This window comes from Calliphora vicina, chromosome 2 (genome assembly GCF_958450345.1).
Source record: "Calliphora vicina chromosome 2, idCalVici1.1, whole genome shotgun sequence".
NCBI classification, from domain to species: domain Eukaryota; kingdom Metazoa; phylum Arthropoda; class Insecta; order Diptera; family Calliphoridae; genus Calliphora; species Calliphora vicina.
Window position 1 is genome coordinate 84420138 of NC_088781.1, and position 24256 is coordinate 84444393.

The window sequence follows — 24256 nt, forward strand, 5'->3', positions numbered from 1 at the left end:
TTAAAGGTTTATGTCACCGGGTTCAAGTTCAACACGGAAGAGTGGTTGGGGTATTTTTTTTCGCGATTTCTAATATTTATCACATTTTTTGTTATAGCCTTTATCTTCTAAGCTTTGCTTTATTTCGAGTGGTTCAACTTTACAGTAAATACTAGGGTATTCAATCGATTAACCGTTAATCGGTTAACCGATTAATTTTGGACGGTTAACTGTTCGAATAATTTGAAATTGCCGATTTTCAAATAACAAATAAACCGATTAATTTGTGTCGATTAACCGAAATTCATTTTTTTTTTGCACTTTAAAAAATTGTTTGTATTTATTTTACCGTTTCAATTCAAATACAAATTTCAAATTAAAATTAGATATGTTTGAACATCCAATAAACATGATTAGTGAGTATGTATAACAACTGACATATTTAACTCACATGTATTTGAAACTTTGTTTGTATTTACATGTATAGACGAAACTTTTTTTGAAATTAGTTTTATCATAACTAAATTAACCAAAATCTAAAACAATCCAAAAAGGTATATTCTTTATCATGCTTTTGATTTCTCCAACATATACAATCTCCAACATATTCCAAGAAAACTTTTATTAAATCTAAAGAAAAAATCGTTTAAATTATTTTCTTTTTATAAAAGATTATTTCAGAAGAACTCACAAAACCCTAAAAAAATCACACATCGATCATTTTCTGCAACAACGTCGTAATTCCAAAAAAAGTCGTTTCGAGAAAAACGTCTTTAAATATTTTATGACATTTTACTATTTCCTAAATAAATTTTCGATAAATCATGCGATTTCAGAAATATAAATAGTAGATGTTAATATCTTTCTAATCTAACCCAAATTTTTACTTATCAAATATGCGAGAAAACATGAATTTTAATTTTGATGTTTACAACAAAAAAAACACTCTCACACAAAAAATAATTGACTTTTTGAAAACTGATGAAACTAGATGAAAGCGCATATTTGTTATTACTCAGTTCATAAAACACGGATTTTGAGTTATGACGTTATTGCAGCAAATATGCGATATGTTTACAAAAAAGATCTCAAATACATTATTTGGTGTTTTTTATGTTTTTGTACACAAAATTCGTTGTTGTATTTTGAATTTAAAATGAAAATAGAAATTATTCGGTTAATCGAATAATTTTAAATTAACCGATTATTAACCGAATAAATCTAAACCTCGATTAATTATTTGCTCGATTAACCGATTAAACCAGAAACCCGATTAATTGAATACCCTAGTAAATACCCTTTATTACAACTTGTAGACCCTTGCTTCCTTTCAGCTGATAAGTGTAAAAACTTTTCTTTTGAGTTTCAAAATATGTTACAACCTTTCTATAATCGTTTTCACTATTGATCTGTATTTTAGTTTCATGAATCGTGCCTTTCTTGATTGGGATTACGTAAAAAGAGTTCTCTCCTATTAATGAGATCAGGCTCTGAACCAGTGGATTCGAATTATTTTCTCTCAAGTAAATGGGGGATGGTTTTGTATAGTGGATTTTATTTACTGGTTCATTAGTTTCACATTCCAGAATAGAAAAACGATTTTCATTGTTTAGTCTATCAGGTAAGGATAGTGAACCTGTAATTGGCCAAGGGTGCCGCTTTCGGGGACTTGGGACTTCGTGCCCGTTTTAATACTGTAATATACCGGTCCATTCCAACCTGTATTTGGGATTTATTATCATTATTTAATGGTTGACTAATCTTGGGTATAGCGCCGCTTAATGGGTTAATTTTATTTGTAGTTAGTGTGGTGGATTTCGTATCTGAAGCTGATATAGCTAGCATACTTTCAGGCATAGATAAAATATTTTTATTTTCTGATTGAATTGAATTTTCTTTTGTTTGACAATCATTAGTTGTTGTCAATGCGGGGGAACAAGAACGAGCGCGGTTAACAGGTTTGGCGGTTAAAAAAAGTTGTCATCTATTCTTCTGTTTGTTTTGTTTATATTTTTTTCGTCTACATTAACTGTAACGTATGCATTTCTGCCGTTTACACTTAACCTTCGCTCACTGTTTTCGTTGAAGAGACTCATTTAAGAGTATTTGTAATTACTTTCGTTAACACTATTGATCTTTATTTAATAGTCAATGCACAAAAAAGGTTCAAAAAAAAAATCTAAAGAATTTTTTTACTTATTTGTCTTTTAGTTGTTGTTTTTATTTTTTTATTTAATAATATTATTAAAATAAAGGCGTCCTTTCGCGTAAATAATAAACAGGTGATATTTATATTTATTTTCCGATAGATACATTAAAATAACGAGTTAACTCGGAGTAAAAATAAACACGTCCGAACTAGGGTATTCATTCGACTAATGATCGTTCGATTAATCGAATAATTTCTTACGAATAATTATTCGAACAATTTAAAAATGGCCATTTTCGAATAACGAATAATTCGAACAATTTTATGTAGAATAATCGAATAAAACGAATAAATGTTCATATATCTTTAAATTTATTAAATTTTTCATAATTTCAAATTTAAATAAGTAAAAATGACTCACAAAAATTGTATTGTTTCTGAAATTCGACAAATAACTAAAGACAAAGGGACTTTCGACCACTCTGAATGAGATGAGTGTTATAGCTTCTTCTATAAATATATAAATATTGCTGCAAGAAGTTACAATTCTAAAAACAAATCATTCAAAGTTTTTAACTTAGGACTTGAACCAATGAAAATAATAGGTACGGAATAAAGTATTTGTTATTTAGATGGCGAAATATTAGAAGAATCGCAATTAATAATCAAAATATTAACTTAGATTAATGTGGAGTTGAATGTGATAGAGCATGTGATTTTGAAACGGTCGTCGAAAGTGATATTGAGGATGACATTTATAATGATAACATTGGAATAGACAAAGGCCATGATCTTAAAGAGTCTGTATGTATATAAGTGATGTTATTAACCGCGTAGGTAAGTGTTGCAAAATATTTAATAAATCGAATGATGAACACAAATATTGCAAACTAACGTTTTGCTGCAAGAAAAGCATGGAGTTCGTCTTATACATGATTTTGAACATCGTTGAACATCTTTGTCTAATATGGTAATAAACTTTTTGCGTAAATGCGTCAATCTTGCACTGCCTGACTTCAAATTAGCCATGTTCACTGACAATGATATCAAACTTTGGACAGATTTGTGTAATTCCCTAAGACAATTTGATTAAGCAAAGATTCGGAACCCTGATAGAACTTGAGGGTATAATACAAGTTGTTATAAATAATTTAGAAATAGGAATAATTAATTTACTAAAGAATTAGTTACTCATTTTAAAACCCGAATTAATGAACAACATAAAATGTTCTTAATACGTTTATATTGTACTTAAATTCTAGCACAAAATTTTTAAAGCATAGCTCCAAAACGAAACTATAGGGTTTGCTTGTCAATTGTTTTGTAGATTGTTCGGGAGTTAATCTGATCAGAATATTGTTAATGAAAATTTAATGATGGACTTTGTTTTCGAATGTTTTTTAACGTTATCAATACTTGAATTGTTAACTTAACTTTATTTTTTGATTTTCTTTAACAATAAAATATTAAAAAACCGACATCAAAACTTCATTCTTTTCTTTTTTAAAAAAATTAAAATTATTCGAATAATTCGATTAATTTTAAACGTGTGATCGAATTATTCGAACAAGTTAAAATCTCTTAGAATTATTCGTTCTATTCGAACAAGAGAATAATCGAATAATTCGAATACCCTAGTCCGAACTGAACTAGAACTGAACTGTGTATGAAGCAAAAAACGATATAAAATGAAAACTACTTGAGATATTGAAACAAAATTTTCAAATCTGAATTACAATGACTCTAGAAATATATTTTATGAAAAAAAACTATTTTTTTCAGAGCACACTTTAATATATGTGGCTTACGTTTTTTTGAATTGTTATTTTCTGAAACAAAAAAACGTATCATCAATATAAATTTTTATGAAAAAATAAAAACTTAAATAAAAATATTTTTTTTTTTCTTAATAAATTTATTTGACTTATCATTTAAACTGCACAATACTTCAAACTTTTTTTAGTAATTAGTAGCATAATATTTTTGATTCTCAATCCCAATGTTTATAGGATCAGTAGGGAGAGGACGTTTCGGATAAATTTCTCGAAATGATTCTACAAAGAGCTTCAAAACTCACTTTTTATCATTTGAATACTATTTAAAAAACTCTATGGAGAGCGTGTGTAATTCTTTGGTAAAAATTTTTGGAGCATATCGAGCCCTAACCGCGAAAATAACGTAAGCGTCAAAAATCAAATTTTATAGGAGAGTGTTTTTTTTTTGTTTTTATTTTAAGTCGTGCGAAGGATTTCTTTGAAAATTAAAATGTAGTCTATTAATGGTATCATACATGCGATAAGTGCATTTTTAAGTTAATTTTGTGAGTAAAAAATTTGTTTTGGAGCTTACGTAATTTTTACCGTCTCTATTACAGGCAGCTGTACCTCAATTTTGTAACTTTTTATACTTTCCTACCGATGTCGTTAAGTAACGAAAACTATCGGTTGCTTTAACGAATTTAATATTCACTATTTGAAGTTAACGATATCTCTCGGTAATAAATTTTAACGACGAATATAGTTAAAAATATAAATGTCAATATTTTTAAAATTAAAAAATCATAAAAATATTTACTATTTTTTCGTGTTTGCAGATAAATTCGTAGTCGTGTGAATAAATAATCGCATTTATATACAAAAATCAAGCATCAGCTCACCCAAATATGTTCGCGAAACCTACTGAAAACAAAAGAACAAGAGTTTTTTTTCTAAAAATAAAAGTAACCCAGTGTAATACATATGTCTATGCCACCACAAGTGATCATTAATTCAGAATTTAGATATGTGTTGTTATAAGGACAGTCGACAAATTCAGATGAATTTCCTTCTTAGAATACTGTCTTAAAAACGATTTTATAACTTTTATATAAGTTTATAATCGTATCACATCGCCAAAAATGGAAATTGAATATAGGGATAAATACTATACACTCCAGAAATGTGTTAATTATGGATATTATGCCCCAAATAAAAGTTGCTCTTAAAATTCGAATATTATTTTCTAAAATTAATATAATTGGTCAATTCACAACGTATCTTATCATGTCATATTGTCCTAATATTTCACAGTGGTTTGTATTGCCAGCAGAGACCTGTGCCGAATGCCTAAGAGTCGGTTAAGCCGAGCCGCCGAGACGAGATATGTTAGGACATTATGACAATATGACTGATAAGAGACCTTGTGAATTGACCAAATATATGTCCAAATTTATCTTAAAAAGATAATTAAAGCATGTTAATTTTTATATTAAAAACCCAAATCAGTCCGTATCTAACAAACACAAAAAAGTTGACCAACCGTACTTTCAAAAAACAACTTATTTCGAATATTTATGTTACAAAACTAACTCCTAAACAATTATCGTTATGGCTTAACTAGAACATTTTATTTGTCGTTAACCTACCGACAAATTTCGTTATCTACCGACTATTTTTAACGAAAATAATCGGTAAAATTTAATTCGGAATATCTCTTAACGATAAATATTGTTAACTAACGAATTTTGATTACTTAACGACAAAATTTTGTCGTTAAAAAGTTACAGAATTGCGGTACTGAGACTAAATTGTGGCGCATACGATAAAAGCTTTACAAAGAAAAAATATTTTCTTAACCCTTTAATGCATATTGTTGCCAATTGTCTACATTCCAGTTCCATTTAATTTTAGACGAATATAAGCTTGATACTAATTCAGATTCTAATTCCGAAAAATCAAATGGAGTACGAAAAGTTTCAGCTAAAGAAATTCTAAATCAAACTAAAGATAATGGAAATATAATAAATAAAAATCAACTAAATATTTGATATTTTATAGAAAAATATAAGTTAAAATCATGCATTTAAGGGTTAAGTTTCGAAAATATATTTTCTTAAAGTATGCAGTAAATTAAACATTTGTTATAAATCATAGTAAAGATTTAACATAATATAGTAGGTGCTTAGGAAATTAAGGCACATCTTCTTAATATATTTCGTTTAAGGCGTCTTTAATATTTTGGGAATGTTTTAGAACAAAATAAAACATATAAAAACATATTTTTATTGCAAAGAGCTTTTATATCATTGAGTTTATGTGACGAAATTTTTAATTCTGTGCTGTGAGGTCCACGGACCGTAGAAGTATTTAAATCAATGTTAATAGTCTTTTCCTCATTATTGTCTAAATAGCTTTATTTAATTGTAATCACGGTTGTATCAAATATTGCAGACCACATCGGGCTTAATTTTACTTTCTTTGGAAGAAGCAGATCAGAAACATTTTCCAGTTTAGAAAATCAGAGTGCTTTAACGATATACACTCATAACCGTAAGGGTTTGTTCTTGCACTTCGAATAACTGTAGGCCACTCACTAGGAGCCCATACAGTTCGGTTTCGAGTAAATGATTCTATTGTGATGTGAATCAATAGGCATCATGGTAAGACCTGGTAGTAAGTAAGTAATTTTAATAGATTTAAAGAATTTGGATGATATAATGAAATAAGCTATCATGGTTAACATGGCTTTATTATGACATGACAGCTATCGCAATATAAACTTAAATCGTTCACAGTTTTCCGTTCATCTAAAATAAGGAGATATTTGTACATTGCAGTACAAATTTCATTACAACATCGTTTGCCGTCTTTTTCACCCCATATAAAACACAATCCATAAACACTTAAATTGTAATACTAGTATTTTCATGAATAAAACAGTGTAATATTTATACCCTACAGCACCATAGTGGGGAGGGTATTATGCGTTTGTGCAGATGTTTGTAACGCCCAAAAATATTAGTCTAGCACCCACCTTAAAGTATACCGATCGATTCAGAATCACTTTCTGAGTCTATTAAACGATGTTCGTTCGTCTGGCTGGCTGTCCATGTAAAGCTTGTGCGGCCCAAGGACGGAGCCTATTGAAACTGGCTGAAATCGGTCCATTATTTCACCTAGCCTCTATACAAATTTCCTACCGAAATTGGACTTCCACAAATTTTGCTCCAAATAAGTTTTATATATACGGAATTAATGTCACCAAATGTTATTGTGGTCGGCCCATAATTAGTTATAGCTCCCATATAAGACCCGCTTCCAAAAATCACTTTAACGTTCATAAATCTCTTAAAAATTTTGGTATACACATAAAATTCAACATAAATAACTTTCATGTAAACATAAATCACACGACCTAATTTCATGGTGATCGCTCCATAATTGGTCATAGCTCCCATATAAGATCCATTTCGAAAATCAGTCAAAAATATAAATTATTTAAATTTTAAAAAAATTTTATGAAAAATGATTTTGCTCTTTTTCTTAGAGTAGGATATTATATGGTCCGGCCTGACCAACCATACTTTCTTACTTGTTTTACTATGAGGCATATTCAAAACTTTTTGAAGGTCGAAACTAGCACATAAAAACAAAACATTTTCCCTCCTTTGTTTTTGTTCCTTCAAAAAAATTCTTAAACTTAAATTCTTCTGTTTGGATGTGACTACTGTCTAATTTTTTTTTTGCTGTAAAGCAAAAAGGTGAGTGTCGCTTACGATATAATTGAAATTGCGATATCTCTGTATATATAAACACTAAATTTTCATTATTACGGGCAGCGTTGCCACTCATAAAATATTTTTCCTACCAAATTTCTAATTAAAAACTACCAAAGCCTACCAAAACCTACCAAATTTAAAATATTTGAGAAATGCTATATGGATTTGTTTCAAAATTAATAGTTAACTTAAAATTATATTATTGCTGCTATAAAATTATCCAGAGGAAAATGATATTGAAGCAGAGTTTAACACATATTATTAGAAAATAAAAGTTTTGAGAGCCCTTTGGCATTTTTTGATCTCAACACTACTAAATAAATACACATTTACCTGACTAAACTAAATATTTTAGAAAATGCTATCTTCATATTTTGCAAATATGTAGTTTTATTATTTTGCCTTAACATAAGTAGTTTTTTCGTTATTATTTTAATTATTTTGTTCTTAAAAATACTTCTGTATTCAGAAATATCGTAGCCTACCAAAATACGACAAATATCGGAACAAACCAACCAAACTACCAAAAGTCAATTTGTTAACTTTAAACTACCAATTTTGGTCCAATTGGACGAATGCGGCAACGCTGATTACGGGTGTTGATGCGCACGAAAGTTTTCTATCGATTTCCATTAAAAAGTCAATTTTGGAAAAAAAAATGTCGCTTACGTTATTTTTGCGGTTAGGGCTCGATATGTAGATTAACATCTAAATAAATTTGGCTTCCAAAATTTAAATGGAAGTATCAAAAAGCCTAACAATAATTCAATGAGTTGCTCTGTTTAAGACAGCCAAACTACTTTTTTGTTGAAGTTTTATCATTAGGGGACTCAATACCTGTTTCTTCCTTTCTCATCCATTATTTCGTCTATCGATATTAGGGTATTCAATAAATCGGGTTTCTGGTTTAATTGGTTAATCGAACAAATACTTAATCGGGGTTTAGATTTAATCGGTTAATAATCGGTTAATTTTAAATTATTCCATTAACCGAATAATTTCTATTTAAATGTTAAACTGAAACTAAATCACGAATTTTGTGTACTTATTGAAGTATTTTATTAATAAAAAGAACAAAAACAAAACATAACATAAAAATTCAACCAAAAAGTAAATAATTTTCTTTAGGTTTAATAAAACTCGACTTGGAAAAAACTCTCTTGCTGATTGTAGATGTTGGAGAAATCGAAAGTTATTTTTTTAATTTTTTCTAAGCATTTAAAATCCTCCATTATACCATTGAAATCCTTTTTGGACTTTTTAGATTTTAAATTCTTTTAATAATTTCAATAAGTTCTGATAAAAACTCGTTTCAGTAGTGTCTCCAGTTTCGTCTATTATTATGTTCTCATCCAACAATTATATGTAAATTAAATATATCAGTTATTATCAGGGAAACCGGAAATATGCTCTAAAAAAAGCGTTTTAGGCGCTTTAAATATGCAGTAAAAACTTTAAAATATGCTCTTAAAATTTAAAAAATATGCTCTTAAAAAAACAAACTTTTACATAATTTTTAACCAAAACAAATTTACTTAAATTTTCAAATAAAAATCGTTGTCTATTGGATCTGAAAACATTTTTAAACATAGAAAATGTTCTTTCGACATCAACTTATGTTACAGGAGCAAATTTAAAAGACAATATTTCTTTAACACTTAGAACGGTTAAGTTTGAATTAGAACTAAAATTTGATATTTAGATGGAGCTATTATTAAAATAGTGCTTATTTTATATTAAAACAAGTAAGAGAGCTATATTCGGCTGTGCCGAATATTATATACCCTTCACCTAATTATACTTCAAAATAAAAAATTTAAAAAAAAAATTTTTTGTTTTTTAAATTTTTTTTTTTTGGTGAAAAGCCATCTATTTTTTAATTTTGAATTTTAAACAAAGGAAGTAAAAACCTGTAACACAACAGCGAAAAATAAGTAAGACAAAATTTGTTTTTGATAATCTCAAAATATGCTATTAAACAGTAAAATATGCTCTAAAAACGCAAAATATGACATAAATATGCTCTTAAAACAAATATATGCAAAAATATGTATTTAAGGGTAAAATATGCAAAAATATGCACTAACAAATCGATGACAAAATTCTTAAATAGTTCTGAAACGTGTAAATATTTTATCCATGTGCTCATTAGACTCACCAGAAAAAACATGCATTTGCATATTTTGGTTTCCCTGGTTATTATACTCACTAAACACATTTCTTGAATGTTCGAAAAAATATGTAATTTTACTTTGACAATTGTATTTGAATTCAAATGGAAAATTAAAAACAAAAAAAACAAGTAAGAAAGTATGGTCGGTCAAGCCCGACCATATAATACCCTACACCAAGTAAATGAGTAAAAATATTTTTCTTTTAAAATATCAATAATTTATATTTTTGAGTGATTTTTCGAAGGGGCCTTATATGGGAGCTATGATCAATTATGGACCGATCACCATAAAATTAGGTCGTGTAATTTATGTCTATATGAAAGTTATTTATGTTGAATTTTGTGTGTATACGAACATTTTTAAGTGATTTATGCACGTTAAAATGATTTTCGGAAGCGGGTCTATATGGGAGCTATGACTAATTATGGACCGATCGTAACAAAATTTGGTGACATGAATTTTGTATATATAAAACTTATTTGGAGCGAAATTTGTGTAGATACATAGATAAATTAAACATTTATGACCGATAAAGTCCAATTTCGAGGGGACATTTGTATGGGGGCTAGGTGAAATAATGGACCGATTTCAGCCAGTTTCAATAGGCTTGGTCCTTGGGGCGAAAAAGTAATATGTACCAAATTTGATCGAAATATCTTCAAAATTGCGACCTGTACTCTGCGCACAAGGTTTACATGGACAGCCAGCCAGCCAGCCAACCAGACGGACGGACGGACATCGTTTAATCGACTCAGAAAGTGATTCTAAGTCGATCGGTATACTTTAAGGTGGGTGTTAGACCAATATTTTTGGGCGTTACAAACATCTGCACAAACGCATAATACCCTCCCCACTATGGTGGTGTAGGGTATAAATATGTTAAAGTGCAAAAAAAGAAATTTCGGTTAATCGGTTAACAGACACAAATTAATCGGTTTATTCGTTATTTGAAAATCGGCAATTTTGAATTATTCGAACGGTTAACCGACCAAAATTAATCGGTTAACCCTAATCGACCAAAATTAATTTGAATACCCTAATCGATATCCATTTATATTGTTTTTTAATGATTTATTGATATCTTCGCGACAATTTGAGTAAATCTATCTTTTCGATGGATCTTAATAACACTGTCCAACAAATTGAGACTTTTTGATTGGAACAGAACAGCAACCCTATAATTCTGAAAGGGCATCATTTTTGTAGAATAAACTTATAGTCCAGCTAGTCTGAATTTTTTTTTTACAGTGGGTCAAAGTTTTAATTTTATGATCAAAGGTAGCATTATACTAACTGAAAAAAATGTTGTAATTTAATATCTGAGATAATTCTTATTGTCAGAGTTATATTGTGGAATTTTATGGGGATCATTTTTGTGGAAGACCTTAACCCCCTATCTCTTATCTTTAGGGGTCAAATTGACCCCTTTTTCGAGAAAATCGAAAAAAGTCCTTTCAAAAAGGACATTTAAGGATTAAAATATTCTACGAAACTTTTTGCCGTAAAATTTCATTGGGGGTCACCAAAGACAGAAAAGTTATAAATAGAGCCTTTTACGCTTAATTATCAAAATTACACGCCTCACATTTTTTAAAAATATCTCCAAAAATCCAAGTATGATCCGAATGAGCTGAAATTTAAAATATAAATAGTAAGGAGATTTTCAAAATATATGTAAATATATGTAAGTTATCTCTTTTAGTTCAAGAGATATTTAGGTTTATTTATTTATTTTTTTTTAATTCTGCTCGATCAGATTATAATCTGAACATTACTTGAATAATTGTTTAAATAGTGGTAAACTGTTAATGTCCAACCATAAATGTCTCAAGCAACCTTAAGTTTGTTTACTTAAGAAGTTGCCCATAATAATATACATACAATTTTGGAATTTTCTTTTAATTATTTACGTATTTTTTTACTATTTGTTAAATTTTGATAATTGTGTGTATATATTTTTAATTTAATTCAAATATATGAAAACTAAACGCTATTAAGTCAACGAAAATTCAATGAATATAAATCGATTATGGGCACTCTAATTTTTTCTTTAAATAGATAGGCCAATTATCATTGGACCTTAACAAATATTAAAATATAGAAATAAAAAATTAATGCAAACAATAAAATTATATTAAGAAAACAAAATAATGAAAGAAAAGAAAATATGCTATAAAACGCAAAAATATGCTAAAATATTCTCTAAAGAGCAAAATATGCACTAAAAACGATGATGCCAAAATTCTTAATATTCTCTGAAACGGATAAATAACTAACAAATGTTTGTATACAACGCACAGCAAAGAATATGATATTTCATATTTTTGGTTGCCCTGGTTATTACAATGCAGGTCACAGAAATAACTATCAAATTCGTTAAGATCAACAACAGCTACAAAACTACAAACTGCATCTCGTGAACATATTTAAGAAGCAGCAAATAACAAAACCAACAGCTCATATATCGAATAAAATGTTTAAGGATTACTTCAACAATAATACCATAGACTAAGTATTCTACACCAAGAAACATTTACCGTAAACATAATATATCTCACTATCTCAAATTAATGGCTACACATACTAGCCAAGCCACCTCACCAGAATTAAGTAATTCTACAAAATTTCAATATACAAATACAAGACAACATTCTAATACAAATATGCGTATTAGTAATTAAAATTATTAAAGACAGACGGTTCATTGTTCTTTAAACGACAGTGAAATTTAACACTCAAGAATTTACGAAAAAAGAATGCGGACATTGAACACTTGAGAGTGCACTCAATAAACGAAATGCACTCAATGAAAGTGATATTAACATACTGAAAATGCTGAGAACCTGTCACAAGGCTAAATAGAACCTGTTACAAAGCTAAATAGAAATAAGTATATTTTTAAGAATATTTGTAAATTTAAACAATTTAGTGACTTTACAAAGTTACTCAATTCTAGGCTAAGCTATATTTTCATTGTTAGTATACAAGCAATAGAAAAATTTAATAAAACTCAATTATTAATCAAACACCAAATATACAACCTCGCCTAATTCATTACAAAATTTTGTCTAAAGAAGTAATTCCATAGAAAAGTCAGCATTTACCGTCGGATGTATAATTATGATGTAACGAAATATTTACAAACCTTGATTTTGCCATATCCAATTTGGCCCACGTACGACCCTAATTCCTGGGGGAATTGATGCACGCATTTCTACAAATATATAAATACAAAAAGAAAAGATTTAGTAAATAATTTTTGTTTATCCATAAATCGAAGAATTTTAAAAAATTACTGTTTTCGAATAACAAATAATTCGAACAATTTTATGAAAAATAACCGAATGAAATACATATCGTCCCCTAGATAAAACAATAGTGTATAAGCATTAATACATAATAAGAATCTACATAACTGATTGTATATGTGGTCAAAATTTCAAACATCAATTGAAATATTAATTTTGTTCCAGATGTCTACTAACACAAAAAATTAAAACTCAATTATTTTGAAATGGCAAAAAAATTATACACTATTGTTTTATTAAGGGGAAGATATATAAATTTATTCTGCTTAAGTGATTGATTATAAATATGACGAGTTAAATATGTTTCGACGTAAAGCTTGACGTCATTACATATTTGCAAATATGTTTCAGCGTAACGCCTTACGTCATTACATATATTTTTTATTTTTTTATTTTATTTCATCACCAATAACCTAGTCTATGATAGGCCATAATAAACCTAAAACCATGAAATTAATCACACTTGATACTGAAGAAGTTACAATCCTCAAAGGGGGAATTAATGTTAGTTATCGATTTTTTCATTACAACGAATAAATACACATTTACATATACTACGTTTATACGAACGACTTATTCGCAAATAAATATATTTTTATTTGCAAATAGATCACTCACGAAAACAATTCATGATTAATGACACTATTTGCAAATAAAATTTCAAACATTGCCATATTTTTAACGTTTTTAGTTTTTCTTTCGGTTTTCATTGCGATTTTGCATTAATTGGATTGCAAGACAAACAAGAATTTTTAATTCTTTAATTTTTGCATTTAAAAAAATAAAAAAAATAACAAAGTAACATATAAACAGAGAGTTAGTTAATTGCAAAATATTTTTATTTGCGAACTAGCTGACCCGGTGCGCTTCGCCACCCCAATTAGAAGAAAGAAATAGTACTATCAAGTCTCACTTTGTGAATCTAATTGTAAATGTCTAATTTCATATTTCTGGGTCCATTATTATAGAAAATGCAAAATGTGTTCCTAATTTTAAATTTTTATGTTTATTATTATAAAATATTCAAAAAGTACCATTGCAATAAGGAAATAGTACCATTGATTATCACTTTTAAATTCGCATTCACTAAACCATAACCCGTCAAGCTTGAATTTTAGATTTGTATATCATTTCCTATATTATCAACTAATTTTGTTTCTATAATACTTAAGATTTAATAAATTATCACAAAACCGAAACCGATCGGTTTTTAATTTTTTAAAACCGAAACCGCGGTTTTGAAATTCTTCGATTTTTTGGAAAGTCTAGGTCCATTATTATAGGAAATTCAAAAAAGTACCATTAGAATATATAAAAAGTACCAAAAATCCCCCACTTGTGGTTTCCCACTCACTCGGGTCCATATAAGCTTAATTTCATGGCTTTAGGTTCATTGGTGTAGAAATTACAAAAAGTACCATTCGAATAAAGAAAAAGTACCAAAAAGTCTCCCCTAGAATTCTAACTCACTTAGGACCATGTATGCTTAATTTCATGTTTTTAAGTCCATTGCTATAGAAAATTAAAAAAAAGTACCATTAGAATAAACAAAAGGTACCATGAGGTATCCGCTTGAATTTTCAATCACTTAGGACCATATACGCTTAATTTCATATTTCTAGGTCCATTATGTTATAGAAAATTCAAAAAGTACCATTAGAATATAGAAAAAGTACCAAAAAGCACCCACTTGTAGTTGCTCACCCACTCGGGTCCGTATAACCTTTATTTAATGTTTCTAGGTTCATTGGTGAAGAAATTACAAAAAGTACCATTTGAATAAAGAATAAGTACCAAAAATTCTCCCCCTAGACTTCTCACTCACTTAGGACCATATATGTATAATTTCGTGTTTCTAAGTCCATTGTTATAGAAAATTCAAAAAAGTACCATTATAATATAGAAAAAGTACTAAAAAGTATACACTTGTGGTTTTCCAGTCACTCGGGTTCATATAAGCTTTATTTCATGATTCTAGGTTCATTGGTGAAGAAATTACAAAAAGTACCATTCGAATAAAGAAAAAGTACCAAAAAGTCTCCCCTTAGAATTCTTACTCACTTAGGACCATATATGTTTAATTTCATGTTTATAAGTCCATTGTTATAGACAATTCAAAAAAGTACCATTAGAATATAGAAAAAGTACCAAAAAGCAGCCACTTGCGGATTCCCACTCACTCTGGTCCATATAACCTTTATTTTATATTTCAAGGTTCATTGGTGAAGAAATTACAAAAAGTACCATTCGAATAAAGAAAAAGTACCAAAAAGTCTCCCCTAGAATTCTAACTCACTTAGGACCATGTATGCTTAATTTCATGTTTTTAAGTCCATTGCTATAGAAAATTAAAAAAAGTACCATTAGAATAAACAAAAGGTACCATGAGGTATCCGCTTGAATTTTCAATCACTTAGGACCATATACGCTTAATTTCATATTTAGGTCCATTATATTATAGAAAATTCAAAAAGTACCATTAGAATATAGAAAAAGTACCAAAAAGCACCCACTTGTAGTTTCCCACTCACTCGGTTCCATATAAGCTTTATTTCATGTTTCTAGGTCATTGGTGAAGAAATTACAAAAAGTACCAATCGTATAAAGAAAAAGTACCACAAAGTCTCCCCATAGAATTCTCACTTACTTAGGACCATATATGCTTAATTTTATGTTTCTAAGTTCATTGTTATAGAAAATTCAAAAAAGTACTATTATAATAAACAAAAAGTACCAAAAAGTCTCCCCCTAGAATTCTCACTCACTTAGGATCATATATGCTTAACTTCATATTTCTATGTCCATTATTACAGAAAATTCAAAAAGTACCATTCGAATATAGAAAAAGTACCAAAAAGCAGTCACTTGTAGATTCCCACTCACTCCGGTCTTAATTTCATGTTTTTAGGTTCATTGGTGAAGAAATTACAAAAAGTACCATTCGAATAAAGAAAAAGTACCAAAAAGTCTCCCCCTAGAATTCTCACTCACTTAGGACCATATATGCTTAATTTCATGTCTCTAAGTCCATTGTTATAGAAAATTCAAAAAAGTACCATTAGAATATAGAAAAAGGACCAAAAAGCCCACACTTGTGGTTTCCCACTCACTCGGTTCCATATAAGCTTTATTTCATGTTTCTAGGTTCATTGGTGAAGAAATTACAAAAAGTACCATTCCAATAAAGAAAAAGTACCAAAAAGTCTCCCGCTAGAATTCTCACTCACTTAGGACCATATATGTTTAATTTCATGTTTCTAAGTCCATTATTATAGAAATTTCAAAAAAGTACCATTAGATGAACAAAAAAGTACCTAGTTCAGTTCACACATTTTGGTACCTAAATATTATCCCCTATTCCTAACACTAACTTCACTCAAATACATATCAGCTAACTTTAATGTCGATAACTGAAATAATTTTAAATTTTAAAAAAGTACCATTAGGAGAAAAGTACCAATTTCCCTTTTCTTACTTGAACACCCCTCAAGTTTGAAATTTAAAAATATTCCATTTTGGAAAATTGTTTATGCTATAGGCATGTATCAAAATATTAAAATCTGTGTTAATGTGCCCAAGAATAAAAATGTTTTAAAAAAAGTACCAAACTGTTTACCCGGATTTGGCCCAATATACACCTTGGTACTCGAGTTCCAAATAACACGCTGTTAGTTAATTTTTGTATGAATCCAGGAACCAACGTTAAAAAAAAATTATCAAAATTGGCTTAATAATTTCAAATATAATGTATTTTCCCGATTTTATCCCCTTTTTGGTACCTTTTTTATCCCCATTGAGGTGGTACAATTTCATTCAAATAAATTTCTGTAACGTGGTGGGAGCTCATAATAAAATATTCGTATGTCTATGTCAAATTATAGAAAAACATATTTTATGAAAAAGTACCAAAAATTAACACAATTTTTATCCCTTAAAGGTTCGAATTTCCAAAAAGTACCAAACTTATATTTTTTATTTTTTGTTAATTAAAGAATACGATTTAAAATTTGTTTCTATGTTTATTGGTTTAAAAGATACATAGGGTGCAAAAAAAGTACCAAAATACAGTTTTTACCCGTTTTCTCCCCTAAAAGTTTCGAATTTCCAAAAAGTACGAAACACCTGTCAGCTTATTTTTTAAATGGAGTAACATGCTATTTTAAGTTTTTTTGTATCTTTATTAGTTTTGAAGATATAAGGTTACCGAATTTACCCGTTTTTACCCTTTTTTACCCCCTAAACGTTCGAATTTCCAAAAATCCCTTCTTATCGGATCGTTTTGGGGAGGGAGGAACCCACAGTTAAAATTTCGTGATTCTAGCTTCAGCCGTTTGGGCTGTGCGATGATGAATCAGTCAGTCAGTAACGTTACTCTTTTATATATATAGATAGGCTACGTATAAACGTAGTAATAGATGAGTGAGAATTCTCAGAGAGCGACACAATTGTTCTTTTTCTTTCTTCTAATGGTACTTTATTGATTTTCTTTAATAGTGAACCTAGAAACTTTAAATTGGATACATTAAATGATCCTAAATATGTGACAATCCATAAGCGGCTATTTAATCGTACTTTTTATACTCCTAACGGTACTTTTAGAATTTTCTATCATAGTGGAATTAGACACGATATTAAGCATAGGTCCATAACAAAACGAATAATTACAATTGTTTGGATAATTGAATAAATTAACCTTTAACTTATGATGTGGTAGTAAATGTTACACTCTATTTTTTATTTTTCTAAAAACTTCTCATTCTCTTAAGCTGATATTGCCGGTACCCTCATATTATACCATGCTTTTATTGACAGAATCGTTTTGTTTTTAGAATCGTACAGTAACGCTGAGATTTATGTACATATATGTAGGCGTTAAATTTACTACACGTCGTCATATGTAGAAGTTTTTAACAGATAATATTTTACTACTATTTTGTGATTTTCTTATAGTAAATATTTTGTTACACGTCTATTCTAGCGTTAGAAACCCATATAAAATATTACTACACGTCTCCTTAAGCGTATTTTTGTATATTTGTTTTTGAGTTTCAGAAAAGTTTTTATCTTGTTTGAAACTAAACATAATAATGGTGTAATAAACCAATGTGTATGGGCTATAGGCTATATATTAATTGTACTAAGTCGGAATTGGACGAATGATAACACTGTGCAACAACCAAAATCGGAATGGGATGAAACCAAAAGCAAATGAAAGCTTACGTTTTCCATAACAAAACCGTCAAGGCTTTTTTTTAGTTCAGCGCTAGATTTTTTTTCACGCATTTGATGTTGGTGATTTTAGAACGCTGTCTAACAAGAAAAAAACATTAAAACTTTGATAAAACAATGCCTATTTATTTTTATTATCCCGGAAAGCTGTGATATCTTACTATTTTTGAGGTCGGGGAATCCATTTTTGATATTTATTTTTATCTAAAACTCACGATAGAGGGCGCGGTATCTTCTAAGCGGTTGATCCGAGGAAGTGTTGTCGAGTTAAGTTTTTAATAAGAACCTCATGGGCCCAGTAAGGGCGCGGGCAGGGGTTCCCAAATTAGAACACCTTGGGTATGTTAAATATTTAAATAATACAATTTCTTCGTTAGCCTTCTGATTCTTTTTTTGTTTGACATAAACATTTGTTTTTAGTCCAATAAAAGAAAAATGGAGAAAATCGGGAAATATTTGGACCCGCTGTTATCAAAAAACTGGAGTAGGGTGGGTAAAAATGTTGAAAATTTAATTTTCAAATGCGAATATCTCCTAAGTTATAAGAGATAATTGATAGCTACGACCCTACAAAAACAGTGACAGTTATTTGATGCATTATCTGATAGGTAGTGCTGATGGGTTTATACATCAGTAGTTCCAATCATTTTATTAAGGGCAATATGACAAAACTGATGTAAGCATTCGTGTACGTGTGACATGTTTTCTCTTTCTAACTATTGTTTTCTCTTTCAAACTTGTGTCGTGTTATGCATGTGTTGGTAAATAAGTTGCTAGTGTGTTAGTTTCAATCAGTCAGGAAGTTTTTTGTAGAGCTCGACGAGGAGAATCTATATATGTAATCGTTTTGAAATCGAAACACAGCTGAAGAAATATGATCGTTTTAAAAATTGAACATACCCGAGGTGTCCTACTTTGGGAACCCTGGCCGCACCCCTGGTGGGCCCATGCGGTCTAAACTTAAACTCGACAATACTCCTTCTTTGCGCATGTCAAATTTCATTCAAATCGGACTGAGGGTTTAGAAGATACAGATTTATTTTCCTCTTTTTTTTCTCATACCACTGGCGCGGCGCAACCGCACACATGTGTTGTGACAAAACATTGTTTGTTAAGTTTGAGCAGCATGAAGAGAGTATACAATTGGCTGGCAAAATTATATTGTTGCTGAGGGTGTAGATGACAATAAGTTGAAATTTAACGACACATAATTTGTTTTGAGTGATGTTCTCTATGTACCAACAATGAAAGGCAATTTTATATCTGTTGATAGAATAACGCAGAAAGGCTTCTCTGTAAAGTTTGATATGAATGCAGCAAATGTTCTCAGTGAAGGAAATGCTATATTAAGATTTGAGAAGAAACATAAATTGTATGTTATTGAACATGGAACGAAGAACAAATGTTAATCAGCAGTATTGGGGCATAACGTATGGACATTTAAATTATAAAGGTTTGTGTGATGGTTAGTGGTATCGATGGCGAGGTTTTTAAGGATCAGAAAAGTGTTTGTTTATTTTTTTGGCAACAAAGGGTTCAAGCTTTTGATAAATTTATTTTATTTAAGAATATGGCGGAACGACAAACCTCCAGAAAGTTAAAGAAGATAAGAAGTGACAACGGTGGTGAGCTTGTCAATAATAAATTCAATACATACCTAGAGGCCAATGTACCTAGTCCAGCCCAAAACGGTGTGGCCGAACGTTTCAACCGAACTTTGGTCGAGATGGCCAGGAGTATGCTAATATATTCGAACATGAGTGAATTCCTATGGGCAGAAGCAATTGCAACCGCTGTTTATATTCGTAATCGGTCACCGATGAGATCGGTGGTAGGAGTAACACCGTATGAAGTTTGGAGCGGTAAGGTGCCATCCGTTAAACATTTAAGATTCTTTGGGTATCAAGCAGTGGCTCTCGACAAGACGCATCATGGCAAGTTTAAGGCAAAAGTTAAGGATGTTAGGCTATTCGATGATATCAAAGCCGTATAGACTATACGACACAAATAAACGTGACGTGGTCAAAAGTGGAGACGTGTTATTTAATGAAGAGAACCAGACGCCAAATGAGAATGAAAACGTTTTATTTGATTTGATCAATTTTACGAAAGTATATGTGATCAAAATACGGCTGAAAACTCAATAGAAGAAAGAAATCCAGAATACCAAAGCGAAGACTATGAGAGTGCTGATAATATCGAAGATCTGGAGTATTTCTCAGGTGATAATGAAGCTGTTACTATAGGTCCAAGTAGACCGAGAATTGAACGTACTGGTGAACATGGTTGACCGAGAAAAGTATATAATGTTTTAAATGTTATGATGAAAGATTATGGTGAAATACTAGTTCCATTATCTGTAGCCGAGGCAATGAACAGCTGTGATTCAAAGCATTGGATTGATGCCATGAATAAGGAGTACAATTCCTTGACAGCAAATGACAAAATTGCCAGATGGACAAAAAGCGGTTGGCTGCAAATGGGTGTACTTAGTGAAGGGTGGTGTTGATGGTGAACTTAAAAGGTACAAGGACCGCCTTGTGGCCAAGGGGTGTAGCCAAGTGTATGACGATAATTATGATGAGACATTTTCTCCTGTCTGCCGTTTTGCAACTATAAGAATGATATTGACGATTGCTGTAGAAAAGAAAATGTATCTTCATCAAATAGACGTATGTACAGCATCTCTTAACAGTGACTTGATTGATGATGTTTATATGAAGCAGCCCGAGGGGTATATCGATAAAGCACATCCAAATTTATTGTTAAAGCTCAACAAAGCGATATATGGTTTGAAACAATCAGGAAGGGGTTGGAATTCCAAGATATACTCTTTATTGAAGAATATTGGTTTTATGAAATCGGATCATGAACCATGCCTATATTTCATGCACAGGAAAGGTAAATTATGCGTTATGAGTCCAGGGAAGACTTAATGGAAATTAAGAGTACAATTACGTCGACCATAGGCCAAGTATAGTTGTTTTTGGGTATGATAATAACACGTGGCGGCGAATGTGGAGCAATTTACATTGACCAATCCCAGTATATAAACCAGTTATTGGCTCAATACAATATGACCGAGTGTAGAAACGCAGCAACACCACTGGATCCTGGAGCTAAACTCAAAGATGTATCAATTAATGATTGGGTCTATTATGTATCTTGCATTGGCGACGAGACCAGATATTCTACATTCAGTTACTATACTGGCACAACATAATGTAGATCCACATCTGGAGCATAATGCTGGCATAAAGCATGGCTTAAAACTCGATTTTATAAAAAAAACGAGATACGACCTTTCTATATTAAGCCATCGATATATTGCGATATTTGGCGAATAGTACTGAAAATAAATTGGAATATAAGTCAACAGGTGTACAACTAAATGGTTATGTAGATGCCGACTGGGGAGGCGATACTTCAGATCGTAAGTCACATACAGGTTTTGTTTTTTATCTCGCCGGGTGCCCTTTTTCCTGGGAATCCAAAAAGAAAAATTCTGTGGCACTGAGCAGTACCGAAGCCGAGTATATGGCTCTATCTACTGCAGTGAAGGCGGTAGTATATCTTCAGTATAGTATATATCTTTTGAATATATATAGTATATAGTATAATATATATCTTTTGAATGAAATTGGTTATATGGGAAAGTCTCTTCCTATTGTTGTATATGGCGAAAAACCCTGTTTATCATTCCAGATCAAAACATATCGATATCCGATATCATTTCGTGCGAGATGTAGTTGAAAGCAACGAGGTGGATTTGAAATATGTTTCTACTGACAACATGGTGGCTGATGTATTGACGAAATGTTTAATGAAGAATAAACGTTGTAAATTTGTGAATATGTTAGGACTATGTTAATTAATTAATTTTTTATTGTAAGGGCATACATTTGGTTTGTGGAAGGGTGTGAAAGTATTACACGATGGCATCCCTAATTTATGTTTCTCTTTTACTCTATTTTGTATGATCTAACCGTTATAATTGTTTTTGTGTTTCCACTGGATTTATCATTCCTTTTTAGTTTTGTAGTTAAGTTCTTAACAAACCACTGAATAAGAAAGACGTTTTGGTGTCCGTGTTTTATTTTGTAAAGTTACCAAACTAAAGAAAATAACTAATAACAACAAGATCTACATTATGAATACCGCTAATATTTAAGGTGTTTATAGACGGCAATACTGAGTATTAATATTTGTCAAAAACTCAAGTATAACACCGTACGACACTCAATATTAGACACGAACCGGATGATATACGTCTGAAACAATAAATTAAATGGAGAAAAACTGCGTTTTCAGTTTTTCATTTCGTAATCCTGTTTCCTTTTAAAATGACTTTAAATTTTCAGAGGGGTACATTTTTAAAAAAATGTTTTAAAATACTTCTGATCATCCTACTATGTCAAATTTGGTGTCAAATGATCAAGACGACTTGTAAAATATTTCGTATTATTTTTAATTTATCCTATAAGGATCAAAAGATGTCAAAAATGTCCTTTCAAATTTTTATCCTTGAATATCCTTTTAGATTTCCAATAATTTTTTTTTTTTTTAAATAGTGAGTTAAAGATCCAAATATTGAATACCACATGCAAAAATTTCATCCTTCTATCTTAACTACTTACAGTGCCTGACTTAAATATTCACACAGCATACAGATTTATCTTTAATCTTCCATATTTTTTAAAAGAAGGCAACAACTTTCGTACTGGTTACAAAAAATATTTATTTACATATAACTTATTAAAATGTATGGAAAAACTAAACATAAGTTGGCACATTTCAGAAAAAAAATTAACTAATGTTTCGAAGTTCGATTTTAAAGGGACAAAAATATTCACACAGTTTCTAATTTTTAATAGGAAAATAGTTTTTTCAATAGTTTAATATTTTGTAAGTAGCCTATCCTTTCAATGACTTCTTTTAATCGTCTTGGCATTTAATCGACCAATTTTTGGTGACGTCAGCTCCAATATTTTGCCATTGTTGTAACAGGACTTCTTTAAGTTAAGTCTTGCTAATAATATGGTGCTTTCATACACGTTCGCAGAATTTATCCCACAGATGTTCTATGGGATTCATGTCAGGTGATTGCGGAGGAGTCGGGAGAATGTGTGGAACATGATGCACTATCCATATTCGGACGTCATGGGGTGTGTGTTTTGGGTCATTGTAACTTGTTTAACTTTAGAGCGCATTGTAGTAGGATTTCTTTTAAAATATGAACACACATTTTCCCGACTCCTCCTCAATCACCTGACATGATATTTCAATAAGTTATATGTAAATAAATATTTGTTTGAAACCCGTACAAAATTTGTGGCCTTCGTTTAAAAAATGTGGAAGATTAAAGATAAATCTGTATGATGTGTAAATATTTAAGTCCGGCACTGTAAGTGTTAAAAAATATTTTAAATTTGAATTATTTGATTTTTATATTTTATTTTAATATTTCATTTGAAAAAATATAACAAAATCCGTTGTTAAAAGCAACGAAGACTTTTTAATAAACAAGTAAAATGATATAGTAGGGCGAGGTCGACCTTATGATACCCTACACCGGGTATATGATTATAAAGAGTTTTCTTTTGATATGAAACTTATTTGTGTTGAATCTTATTTGAATACACACATTCTCGGTAGTGGGCCTTATATGGGAGCTATGACTAATTATGAACCAATCGTCACAAAATTTGGTGGGATGAATTGCGAATATATGAAACATATTTGTGTTGAATTTTGTTTGGATACATCGTGAGAGTTCGGCTTACATAAAACTTAATTGTGCTGAATTTGGTTTGAATATGTTTATAATTAAGATATTTATGAGACCCATTATACCTCCCTCACTATGGTGGTGTAGTTTATA

At 30.2% G+C, this 24256-nt stretch overlaps 1 protein-coding gene across 1 annotated transcript in view; it reads right to left on the reverse strand.

The window, feature by feature from the left end:
• The window catches only part of mib2 (mind bomb 2), a 205748-nt gene that overhangs the window by 125463 nt on the left and 56029 nt on the right, over positions 1-24256 (reverse strand). Inside the window, exon 2 of the mRNA XM_065499485.1 lies at positions 12984-13052. Coding sequence (XP_065355557.1) covers positions 12984-13050 — 67 coding nt within the window. The 5' untranslated portion in view covers positions 13051-13052. The remainder of the gene's footprint in view (positions 1-12983; positions 13053-24256) is intronic.